Consider the following 13,164-nt stretch of genomic DNA (forward strand, 5'->3'; position numbering starts at 1 on the left):
AACCAATTCTACGTCAATTTACTTGGCAGCGACGTCTAATGTTAACAAATCTAAATTTCGTGATGATGAGAAATCCACTTGAAGTAAAAATGTATTCTCAAAATAGTTGATATGAAGATGACCTAAGAAGGTCGAAACATTGTTTTGTATGTTATTTTAAATAAAGTTTTAATACCCATACCAGACATACTAAAAATGCAATTTTTTGTATATTTTTTGTTATTAAGTGCGTATAATATTAGGTTGAGGAATAATTCGTGAGCGTTTTTAAATAATTTCATTCAAGCATTACATGCAATACCATACAATACTTCAATGCATGAACACATTACACCCAAAACATTTATTATGATACTTTATTTCATGTAATACCTAGGTATATAGTATGCATTCTTTTAAACGAAATTGCATGAAATTAAATGCGAAAAGCAGATGGTGTCGAAAATGCTCGATTTTGTCCACTTGACATTTCATTTAATGAGCTGAAAATGAAAGCAAAAATTAAAGACATATAAAAATCAAACACACCATCTATTAGAGCAAAAAATTATCTACCAAATGACATGAAATATTTTGCGAAAGCGTTTCATTTATGAATATATTTTTTAACTTGAAAAAAAACTCACGAATTATTCCTTAACCCAATAATTTTCAAACCAACTTTAGTAATTGCCCTCACAGTGGAATAGAGATAAGTTTACAGACTTAAAACGCTAAAATTCGGTATTTGCAAGCAAATGCTTGATAGTTTTCAGTAATGTCGGGAAAACCCACTTGTAGAGAAAAATATATATGTAAAAACGGCTCGTTTGGGTTGAGAAATTTTTTTTACGTAGAGAAGCAAACAACGTTTCGACCTTCTTCGGTCATCGTCAGGCTCACAAAGAAAGGAACAGGTAACTGACCGGAAGGTGTCCACATATTTGAAAGGGGTTGTGTAACTGAGAGTCGAAATGTAAAGGGCGTGCTTAGATGTTTGAATATATATATAATTTTATTTCTATGTGGTCAGCTTCCAGTCAGTTACATCTTCCTTTCTTTGTGAACCTGACGATGACCGAAGAAGGTCGAAACGTTGTTCGCTCCTCTACGTGAAAAAAAATCTCAACCCAAACATATATGCTTGATAGGTTGTTTTGCCCACATCTGAAACTATCAAACTTTAGATGGTTATGGAGAAGCTCTCGTATTCACCATATCTTAAAACTTATATAGTTCTGCAAATAACCATCTGTTCAAAGTAGCTGCTTGGTCAATTGTTTTTTATGTGCACTGCTCCACCAGACACAACTATAATATGCACCTCATCTCTGCAGAGTGCCATCTGGAAATAGTTATCAGCTGCTGGTGTGACAACCATCATGCAAGGATCTGTGTAATCCTGACCATTCAGTGAGTCCCGTGTGGCTGCATTGTCCCATCAGATGGTGCTCGTATCAAGAGAGCTTAGGGTTGTACTCGATCATTTCTGAATGCAGCCATCACCGGAGTTCACTGTGACTAAGATTCCACCACTGTCGCCACTGATGCACACATCTTTCTCTCTGGCAATAGTTACCACTTCACACTTGTCACCACAGACATTATCTCCATTAAAGTATAGCTCTCTCTAACATCTATACTATATTAAATTATTTTCCCTTGAAATCTTTCAATAAACCTTTAAATGAAGAGAAATGATCTGCAACTGACATAGCAGGATACGCTCTCTATGCAGCCGATACAGACAATCCATGGCTTGATTTTCTTTATTGAATTAAGCAGTCATCTAGGACGAATACGACTCTGTGCCAGTCACCCAGCTACTCTTCGTTGAAGGCTTGGCGAAGTTTATCATTGGTCCATACAGACTCAGCATCAGACATTATCCCTGAATCCAGCATTTTCAAGCATGTGCTCACTTAAAACGTTTAGGAAAACAATCCAGATATTCCTGAACAGTATCTATGAATGTCAGATATGGACAATTAGCTGGTGGAAACATTTTTATTGATAGTTTGCCAAACACGCTGCTGAGAAACCCACACTGTAACTGATACCAATAATACCAGCGGGTGTTATTGCCCTAAAACTCATTCTATCTGTTTTTAATCAATAGAATTCAAGTTGTTGCCAAATCGTGAGCCTGCTCTACACAACCTCAATATACGATACAATCCCTTATATATTTGATCCTTTGTCTTCTCTCTCAAAAATCCTATTAACTACCTTATGAGTCATCGTTTCCTCTATCATAATTACATATTAAGCACTAGTGCTCCAGAGCTATAAAGAAAAGATAAACACTCTGCACATGTTCAAAGCTAACAGGTCACTGGATTCTCATAATCTATTCCAAAATTACTATTTTAATCTAGAACAGAACTAAATTTCCTAAGACGACTGAACATCTTGAAATATTATTGGATTTAGGCCGAAAAAATCGTTAATAGCTATGGTATCAAACTAACGAAACAATGCATTCTAATCTTCATAAGAAGAAACGTAAAAAAGGAATATTTAATTAACTATACTGACGATTAAACTGATTTTAAGTTGCACTTTATGAACACAGTTTACTTTGATCAGAAGTTATTATTAATATCAGAATAGCACACAAAACTATCTTGGTTAAGTCAAAAATAGACAACCTGGCTTCTTATCCAATGACGAATCATTAATAGCTTATTCTAGCTATTTAAATATCATTATAATTATTAAATTGTTTAGGTTACATTACCTGAACAGCATGGTATTTACATGACATATGACAATTAAATAAAAAAACTATTATAAAAAATTTTGAAGATAATTTAATTTGCGCTGTAATGAAAGTGATATATATATGAAGAAAAAATTAACTTGTCATTAAGGCATGCTATTTAAATACTTTGTCTTTGATATAGGGGTGTGTGAGTCTTCTTACAACAAAGCCACATTGGGCTATCTGCTAAGCCCACCGCGGGGAATCGAATCCCTGATTTGAGTATTGTAAATTCATAGACATACGGCTGTACTCGCACGAGACCGATGTAAGTATGAATGTTGTGCTATAACAATGACTTCAATTGCATTGTTAATTTTTTTAACATTTAACATACATGTTTCTGAAACATTGTTTTACCTATATTTATAATGATTTATTTTGTATCACATGGTTTATATGTGTAATAGAACCCTGTTAGCTCCACTTTTGTGAAACATTTACCAGTTATAAATTTAATTTTAAATGCCCTTAAAATTGTTGTTTTTTTTAATTTCGCGCAAAGCTACACGAGATCTATCTGCGCTAGCCGTCCCTAATTTAGCAGTGTAAGACTAGAGTGAAGGCAGCTAGTCATCACCACCTACCGCCAACTCTTGGGCTACTCTTTTACCAACGAATAGTGGGACTGACCATCACATTATAACGCCCCCACGGCTGAAAGAGCGAACATGTTTGGTGCAACGAGGATTCGAACTCGCGACCTTCATGCTACGAGTCGAACGCCTTAACCCATCTGGCCATGCTGTACTTCATGCATGTTGTACTTCAGATAGGCGTGTTTTGTACTATCTAATGCGTCCTCTCTACCTTTACCAAGATGTTTTGCACCCTTTTAAACCTAACCTAACTGAACATTTACTGTTAAAGCACGAGATACAATTCAGTAACAACCAAATGTGAGAGGTTGTCGTTTTGCTGGTACAAGTCAGAAAAAAGTCAGTCTCAAAGTTGAAACTGTTTTTCTTTGACATATTTTTTATTAACACATCTGTTTCCCCATCAACAACTGTAGTACATAACCATTCATTATAACTCATTGCTCAATAAGAGCAACGTACAGAACCATCCATTATAACTCATTGCTCAGTAACAGCAACGTACAGAACTATCCATTATAACTCATTGCTCAGTAACAGCAACGTACAGAACCATCCATTATAACTCATTGCTCAGTAACTGCAACGTACAGAACCATCCATTATAACTCATTGCTCAGTAACAGCAACGTACAGAACCATCCATTATAACTCATTGCTCAGTAACAGCAACGTACAGAACCATCCATTATAACTCATTGCTCAGTAAAAATAGTGGTACACACCTGTGTCCAATATAAATCAGAATGGTCCTATTCTCTCATGAGACACTTCAGTTACATTTCCAAATCATAATTATACTTCCAGTCTTTTCATTTTGTTTATAATAAATTTTTCCCACTATTTCGAAATACATACGCCACTTCAGTTATGCACAGCCCACTTTTATACTAAACTGTAGCAGTTAAACAATGTGAGAAATGTGTAACAAATGCTACAGATATTACCAGTTTCGTTTATCAATTTGTGTAGTAATTACCTTGAGTAAAACTTACCATCTTCATACTTAACACATCCACTTGTCTCTGGTATAAATGGATAATTTAACTAACACCAATTTATTTATTGAAACATCCTTTCGTGTCTGGAAAGACTTTTCACATTCTTTCACCTAGTTATAGCATGAATCCAATTTTATTTACTAAAACATAATTTAATGATGTTATTTCAAAAAAACAAAAATAACTTAGGAAAACTGCGAACTTTTCTCTTGTTGGTGAGGTGGCACTAGTTCTTTACTTCTTCGACTTTAAGTCAACACACAAACATGATCAACTGCATATAAATTAAAACACAATTTTCCAACAGTTCTTAGGAGAAACAATCTAGCAAACGGTGATATGATACCAATATGTATACCAGATGATGTTCTTATTGTAGATTGTGAAATCAGAATAGCCTCTGATGGAAGCGTTTCTAGTTGATCGCACATCTGAGAAATATGGCCAAATATTAACTTCCCTCTTCTGAGAGGTAAGCCATGCAACACAGCCTACAAAAAGTACGTTAACACCAAGGTAAAGTGGACATCGTTTGGTGAACTGTTTCATCTACCTAAATTTCATTAAGGTGTGTTTGTTAACACCAAGTTCTTGTACCAACCACGACTTTCAAAAGAGATAAAGCAACTAATGAAAGAAATAGCGGCCTTCCCAACATTCATTCTGAGTTATAGGAAGACAAATTAATGATATGAGGAACAATACAGTTATCTACGTACTGTATTCATGAGTTTTGTTACACATCCTTAATTTTGTCTTCATAATATAATATAATATAATATAATATAATATAATATAATATAATATAATATAATATAATATAATATAATATAATATAATATAATATAATATAATATAATATAATATAATATAATATAATATAATATATATATATATATATATTTGTTTTATTTCTTCTTCATTTTTTATTAAATTATTTTGAAAATTATCTTTTACTAACAGTTGCAACATAATTTGCAAAAACTTGTCTGTATCGAATGTAACTCAGTTGTTGATAATTTAATTGTAGAGTTATGAGAATATCTAACGCAACGTAATTAAAATCATCTCACTAATCCTTACATGGATATGGTGAATTAGTTCTTTAAACAAGTGCTAGGTAGCAGCACCTAAATATCAGATAATCTTCGACAGACTTTGCTGTTTCTAATCGGTATATGTTTTTCTTCGGTTTAACTTTTAAAGGGTGTAAGTACGACTTTTGTTACACCTTCTACTATTTGTTCTAACACGACAAATATGTTGAAGTTTTTTTTTGCTTTAACTAGATTTCCGAAGTATAAATATTAGTTTGTATTCCTAAATTGAAATTGTTGTTGTTGTTTTGAATTAAGCACAAAGCTACTCAATGGGCTATCTATGCTCTGCTCACCACGAGTATCGAAACCCGGTTTGGCGTTGTAAGTCCGCAGAAATTCCGCTGAGCCACTGGGGTGCCCTAAATTGAAATGAAAATACCATTCATATTAACGATTAATAAATTTACCGAGAAACTGACAAAATATAAATCCTAATTATAACTTTTCTCGTAAGGAAACACAGTTTAAACTGAATCAAGAATGGTTGTGGTTGTTGAACATGAAGTTTGTCTTTATCGTGGTGAATTATATGAGGGTTGCTAATTGATTGCTGGGAATGTCTATTTATGGGTTAGGGTCTCGGATATAGAGTTCTAAGGCTATCTTGCAGGCTTCAGTGGTTGGAACTTCTGTAAAGAGGGATATAACATCCAAACTGGCCATTAAGGCTTTATGATTAAGTTGATTAAGATCAGACTTCAAATTAAAAGAGTCTTTGATGAATAAGCTGGCTGATATTACATATTTGGAGAATGCCCATGCTCCCGTGAAAAAAAAAAAAACCCAACAAATAGTGACTGTTACGTGGTTTTATATCGTTGTTAAAGCGTTCGACTCGTAGTCCGAGAGTTACGGGTTCGAATCCTTGTCACACCAAATATATTCACCCTTTGAATTTGAGGACGTTCTACGTGACAGTAAATCTCACTATTTGTTGGTAAAAGGGTAACTCAAGAGTTGGCGGTGGGTGATGGTGACTATCTGCCTTCCCCTTAGTCTCACACTGCTCAATGAGGGACGGTTAGTGGATATAGCCTTCGTGTAGCTTTGCACGAAATTCAAAATAAACAAACAGATCATAGTTGAGTAACGTCTTTTGTGTAAAATATTTAGTGTTATTCAGTGAGCAAATAGACATTTCCAAAGGTACGTGATGTTAAACGTCACACTGAAAGTTTAAGTTCTTTAACTTCTTTCTCAGAAAATAGTACCCAAAAAAGTAATTTTAAATTTCCTTCGGAAACAGAAATACTATTTGTTTTTTCAGTTTCTTTTTAGGTATCTTTCTATCTTTATCTCTGAATCTTTGCCATTGTAAATACATAAAGTTTTGATAACATATAAGCAATATAAATATTATGTAGATGTGTAAGAAGCAAATTATAAGAGAGTTTGTTTGTTTTGGAATTTCGCACAAAGTTACTCGAGGGCTATCTGTGCCAGCCGTCCCTAATTTAGCAGTGTAAGACTAGAGGGAAGGCAGCTAGTCATCACCACCCACCGCCAACTCTGGGGCTACTCTTTTACCAACGAATAGTGGTATTGACCGTCACATTATAACGCCCCCACGGTTGAAAGGGCGAGCATGTTTGGCGCGACCGGGATGCGAACCCGCGACCCTCAGATTACGAGTCGCACGCCTTAACACGCTTGGCCATGCCGGGCCTATTATAAGAGACTGTGTGAGTGTTTTCTTATAGCAAAGCCACATCGGGCTATCTGCTGAGTCCACCGAGCAAATTATAAGAAGGTCTGAAGTTTATCTAACTGAGTAAAACGAGGGAATATACGCTCCTAGCGTACCCATTACGGCCGGGATCCAGACCTTAATTTAGGTTTTTTTTTCTTACACTCTGATACTTTTCCTTTGAATATTTTCCCCAATTTTTTATTATTTGTAGTGGGCTGGATTAAAATTTGGGGAGTCGTGCCATCCACTACTTCCTACGTCTCAGTACAACGATCTTTCAATTTATTTTAAATATACTGAACAGATTAAAATCGATGCATATAAATATATATACAAAACGTTACAAATCAGTTCTCTTTATCTCCAAAATGTTTTTATTTAAATACATGTTTTGTGGGATTTCCTTCAATCGAGTTCAATGGTCGAGTGAGGTGTTTTTACTCCTGCGCTCCGTGCGTTATAGCTGAGCTTGTGAGTGTTCTCACTCAAGCCACGTGACGGCGCTTATATCGTTTTGAAAACAAGTTGTCTTATTATTAGCACTTAATGTTCAGTTTGTGGAAGTAGTAGGTACGGAGGTTGTGTGTTGTATTTTAGATGTAAAAATATATATAAACTTGTGTAAAAATGAACTTCATCGAACCGTTGTGGATTATAAATTTAATTATAATAACAGGTAAGCTTCTATGACATGCGTATGTATTCTATAATTTTAAAATTAGGTTTGACTAAGTCTACATTTTATTTTTAGTTTTGCTAACACAGTCGTTATAATACAAACTTTTAAGTTCCACGCGGCTAGTGTTATAGTACTAGACTAACAATAAAAGCGTAGTTTTGTCACAAATGTTAAATGTTATTTCAGCTATACACCATATTAGTCAGATAAATAGTTTCCAAAAGTTTGTATGACAACTTGTGTAAAGTTTCCTTTGTGTGTTGATTTGACAGATATTGTCTGCCCGCAAGCCAAACGTCTTTTTCTCTACGTAGCCTAACACCTGTCTTGTATGTAGTCTGTGTAGAGGAATGTGGCTAGAAATGACGGTGGACGGTTATAAATATAAATAATTCTAAAGAGTGGGGTTGATTTTTAATAATTGTTCATGAAAAGCTACGAAGTGACAATATAACCTGAAAGGAAAATCTCGAACGTCTAGTTCTTAATTAATCTTGGAAACACCGGAATTTTGTTCCTCTTTTGTTTCAAAATCTGCAATGATCATAAATATAATACGTCTAATATAGATGTCACAGTTCGTTTACCAAAAGTAAACACTAGTTTCGTATCTCGCATCTGTAACGGCGGAAGTGTTTCAAACGGTTTCCAACTTTTTCATAGGTCACTGATTTGCTAGCACTAGTCTTAACCAACATGCATGGTTAAAGCTCCTGTGTTTACATGCTGCTGTTAATGGTGATGATTAAATATTGATCAAATTTGGCTCCGTGGTGGCAAATGACATATTTGTAAATCCGGTAAATTTTAGTTGTTTGCGTTATACTAACCGAAATAGCCCGATTTTCACCGGATTTACAAATACATTTTTGTTGTCTGTAACAACGACAGTGTTACATTCTTTAATATTAAATATTCTTGCGATATTTATAAATATATCTATATTTTTAAAAGTAACAGAGGATCTTCAGAAGGAATAGTAAAATACCAGTACAACGTTTTAAATTGTCACCATATCGACAAACCAAAAGAAGCCTTTTGAAGCAAGTCATTCACAAATTATGCAGTGACACCTAGGCAGGAATTATTGTTTTTTTTTGTTTTTTTTAATTTCGCACAAAGCTACTCGAGGGCTATCTGTGCTAGCGGTCCCTAATTTAGCAGTGTAAGACTAGAGGGAAGGCAGCTAGTCATTACCACCCACCGCCAACGCTTGAGCTACTCTTTTACCAACGAATAATGGGACTGACCGTAACATTATAACGCCCCCACGGTTGAGAGGGCGAGCATGTTTAGTGCGACCGGGATTCGAACCCGCGACCCTCGGATTACGAGTCGAATGCCTTAACACGCTTGGCCATGCCGGGCCCTCTTCATAATAATAACAATACAACTTTAACAGTAATAAAAAAAAGTAAAATCATATATGGGGTGATACAGTTGTGGGCTGAAATGTGTTTGCCACATGCAGTTTCTAATGCAATGTAATTCAGAAGTTGTGACTCGTGGAAAGTGCACCTTTCTCACCAGTAACCGTATTATGAACCACAACAGTGGTTTATAATAAGGACCCTAAGGAACTGCATGAAACCCGTAGAGATTCAGTTTGAACAACACTGTAAAACCTTTACTATTGTCTACTAAGGTTGTACACGTATAAAAATGCACGCATGTTAGACTTACAAAGAAAAGGAAATCCGCTCAAAACAGCTTGTTTGTGATTATTATTATTATTATTAGGCCCAGCATAGCCAAGTGGATAGGGGGAGATTGACTCACAATCTGAGGGTCATGAGTTCGAATCCCCGTCACACCACACATGCTCGCCCTTTCAGCCGTGGGAGCGTTATAATTTTTCGGTCAATCCCACTATTCGTTGGTAAAAGAGTAGCCCAAGAGTTGGCGGTAGGTGATGATGACTAGCTGCCTTCCCTCTAGTCTTACACTGCTGAATTAGGGATGGCTAGCACAGATGGCCCGCCTCGAGATCGTGTAGTTTTGTGCGAAATTCAAACTAAACAGTCTTATTATTTTGCGAATCTACAACAAAACCTACTTGGCATATGGTACCCAAACCTTCTGTAGAATACTAGATAAGATACAACACTGGTTGTAAGGGGTTTGTTTGTTTGTTTGGAAATTTCGCACAAAGCTACTCGAGGGCTATCTGTGCTAGCCGTCCCTAATTTAGCAGTGTAAGACTAGAGGGAAGGCAGCTAGTCATCACCACCCACCGCCAACTCTTGGGCTACTCTTTTACCAACGAATAGTGGGATTGACCGTCACATTACACACCCCCACGGCTGGGAGGGCGAGCATTTTTAGCGCGACGCGGGCGCGAACCCGCGACCCTCAGATTACGAGTCGCACGCCTTACGCGCTAGGCCATGCCGGGCCACGTAAGGGATTTGAATAGTCGGTTTCGTGATGACGAGAAACCCACTTGAAGTGAAAATGTATTCTCAAGACGGCTGGTATTGGTATTAGCACTTTAATTAAAATAAGTGCAGAACAACGTTTCGACCTTCTTAGGTCATCTTCAGGTTAGCAAAGAGAGTATAAATGGGTACAGGAATGTAGGGGGCGTTGCAGTTAGATATTAAGTTATTAATTAATACAAGAATAAAGTTGTTTCTAAAACCAATATAATCCTTACAGCTGTAAAAAGTTAGCATGCATTAATATTTAACCAGTGCAGTTCCGGAACCTAACCTACTTAACTTCCAAACATGAGTCAAAAATTCGGTGAAACCCTTCCGTGTTGAACGCCTATCTGATGTTGCTGAAATATATTTTACACACATGATATCTAGCGATACTTTTGGTGATATACAGAATTTGATACTATTTCTAGTAAGAGAACAACTGTTACAGCTTCTCAGTTTAAATAGTTTGATCCAAGGACAGTAAAGTCGCATTCTTTCTGACTGCACGAGCGTGTTGAGACGTTTCCAGGTTTTTTTTTTAAAGCGGACCCTATTTAGTGGCTGCACAAAATCCTTTACAATATATTGTTGTAAAAGCAGCTACGTATTATAATGTAGTTGTACACTTAATCATTTAGGGTGGTGTAAGAACATGGTGAAATGGGTTGACCTTTCTTTTATGTCATTTGTTATACCAAACGTGTGTGCTTGGTGGGGTGGGGCACTCTTAAAAATGATCCTGTCACGAATTCCTACTCACTGCGTTAAATTACATGGGTATTTTAGTTTCTAAGTAATGTAAAGAATAGTTATAAATAATATTAATATTCGTCGATGACCGACATGTAGAGGGTATATCCTTCGTTGTTTTGTGCTGCATACTATTTGTCAGCGTGATGAAGTAGAAAGTTAGGAAAACAATGCGTTCAGAAATTATTTTACACGAAATGTAAAATGCTAATTACTCATTAATAGGTCCAAAACTTTAGTTTTACCATTAAGTTTTGATTAAAGTATTCATGAAATAGAAAAGAGGTGAATCCATTTTAGTGTCTACTGACTGACAGATAACACACTACTGTATGGTATGTTTATAGTATGTACTCTACTAGAAAGATGCAGGACAGTCAGTAGGTACAAATGCGTATGTACATATATATATATATCACCACAGCGTGGTTTGTTCACAACATACGTCTAAATATGTATATACACACAAAGTGGTTTGTTCACAACATACGTCTAAATATATATATACACACAAAATGGTTTGTTCACAACAATGTCGTTTGAGATTTAACTGTGGATGGAATATTTTCTCAGGGGTCGGCCATTGAAGGCATTTCGATTTTTCAGAATTGACAGTGTAATAATGTAAGGCCTGGTTTTAGAATATAAAACTTGCACATCACTGTCTGATTCTTTCTTAATATTTTGGGAGCAGTTGCCCCTCCTGCCACATCTTCCAGGTGGTGTCCATTTTATAGTTTCCGTTGAAACAACTTCAATGAATTTCTAACAAAACATCGACGATTCACGTGCTCTTTATGTTTAATTATTATAACTGTTGCTCCTCTTAGTTACTGTCTGGGGGTTCAGTGGTAAATCTGTTAAAAACGGGTTTCAATATCCACGGTGGGCAGAGCATAGATAGCCCGTTGCGAAGCTTTACACATAAGAACAAACAAATGCTTTTAATTAGAAGTGAAGATAAAATAGATTACTAAATGCTGTACGTTTTGTGAGGATCGAACCCCCAAACAGTCCGTTGAAAGGTGTTTGATGAACAAGTAACATAGTTGCAAGTAACCGTCAACGATTCACGCAAGTATTATTGTTGTTCTGTGTATGTTATACTGAAGTACTGACACAGTGAGACACGACACTGACACAAGTATTATGAACTGTTGTTCTGTGTATGTTATACTGAAGTACTGACACAGTGAGACACGACACTAACACAAGTATTATGAACTGTTGTTCTGTGTATGTTACACAGAAGTACTAACACAGTAAGACACGACACTGACACAAGTATTATGAACTGTTGTTCTGTGTATGTTATACTGAAGTACTGACACAGTGAGACACGACTGACACAAGTATTATGAACTGTTGTTCTGTGTATGTTATACTGAAGTACTAACACAGTGAGACACGACACTGACACAAGTATTATGAACTGTTGTTCTGTGTATGTTATACTGAAGTACTGACACAGTGAGACACGACACTGACACAAGTATTATGAACTGTTGTTCTGTGTATGTTATACTGAAGTACTAACACAGTGAGACACGACACTGACACAAGTATTATGAACTGTTGTTCTGTGTATGTTATACTGAAGTACTGACACAGTGAGACACGACACTGACACAAGTATTGTGAACTGTTGTTCTGTGTATGCTATACTGAAGTGCTGACACATTACTGTATAAGGTTTAACATTGGCTTCGTTTTGGTATTTAGAACATTTGCTATCGTTAGTATTTTGAAACGTTTTTGGTTTTACATTGTTTACAACCAGTTATTCTTAACTAAATCACAACCATGGCTAGACTGAATGTATGAGATATTTATGCAAGTTATTTATTTTATAGCGAGAACGAGTTTACTTGTTGAGACATTAGTAACAACAGCTAACCCATAAGATGAAATGTTCGTTTTTTGTCTGCTCCTAAACGTCTATCGTTTGGCACGGCTATAAGATGAGTTTTGCTCATGAGTGGATACTACGCTGAACTGAAAGCTAGTACGTATTTTCGACAGGGAGTACATTACATATCGTCTAATGTTGTGTTACATCCTACGTTTTAATATTTAAGGCCACTTAGAGTTTGGTCTAACGTATCAAGTTCAGTGTATGGATGTTTACTGTGTTATGTCTTACTTGGTAAATAAATAGAATATCAAAAGAGATTGC

At 35.9% G+C, this 13,164-nt stretch overlaps 1 protein-coding gene across 2 annotated transcripts in view; it reads left to right on the forward strand.

The window, feature by feature from the left end:
• Positions 1-7,674: 7,674 nt before the first annotated feature.
• Positions 7,675-13,164, forward strand: part of LOC143237827 (kin of IRRE-like protein 1) — a 36,723-nt gene continuing 31,233 nt past the window's right edge. Inside the window, exon 1 of one of the 2 annotated variants that reach the window (XM_076477465.1) lies at positions 7,675-7,809. In XM_076477465.1, the coding sequence (XP_076333580.1) occupies positions 7,761-7,809 (49 nt within the window). In that variant the 5' untranslated portion in view covers positions 7,675-7,760. The remainder of the gene's footprint in view (positions 7,810-13,164) is intronic. The other variant, XM_076477469.1, reaches the window with a different exon arrangement.

The sequence above is a fragment of the Tachypleus tridentatus genome, chromosome 13 (genome assembly GCF_004210375.1).
Source record: "Tachypleus tridentatus isolate NWPU-2018 chromosome 13, ASM421037v1, whole genome shotgun sequence".
In the NCBI taxonomy this organism is placed as follows: domain Eukaryota; kingdom Metazoa; phylum Arthropoda; class Merostomata; order Xiphosura; family Limulidae; genus Tachypleus; species Tachypleus tridentatus.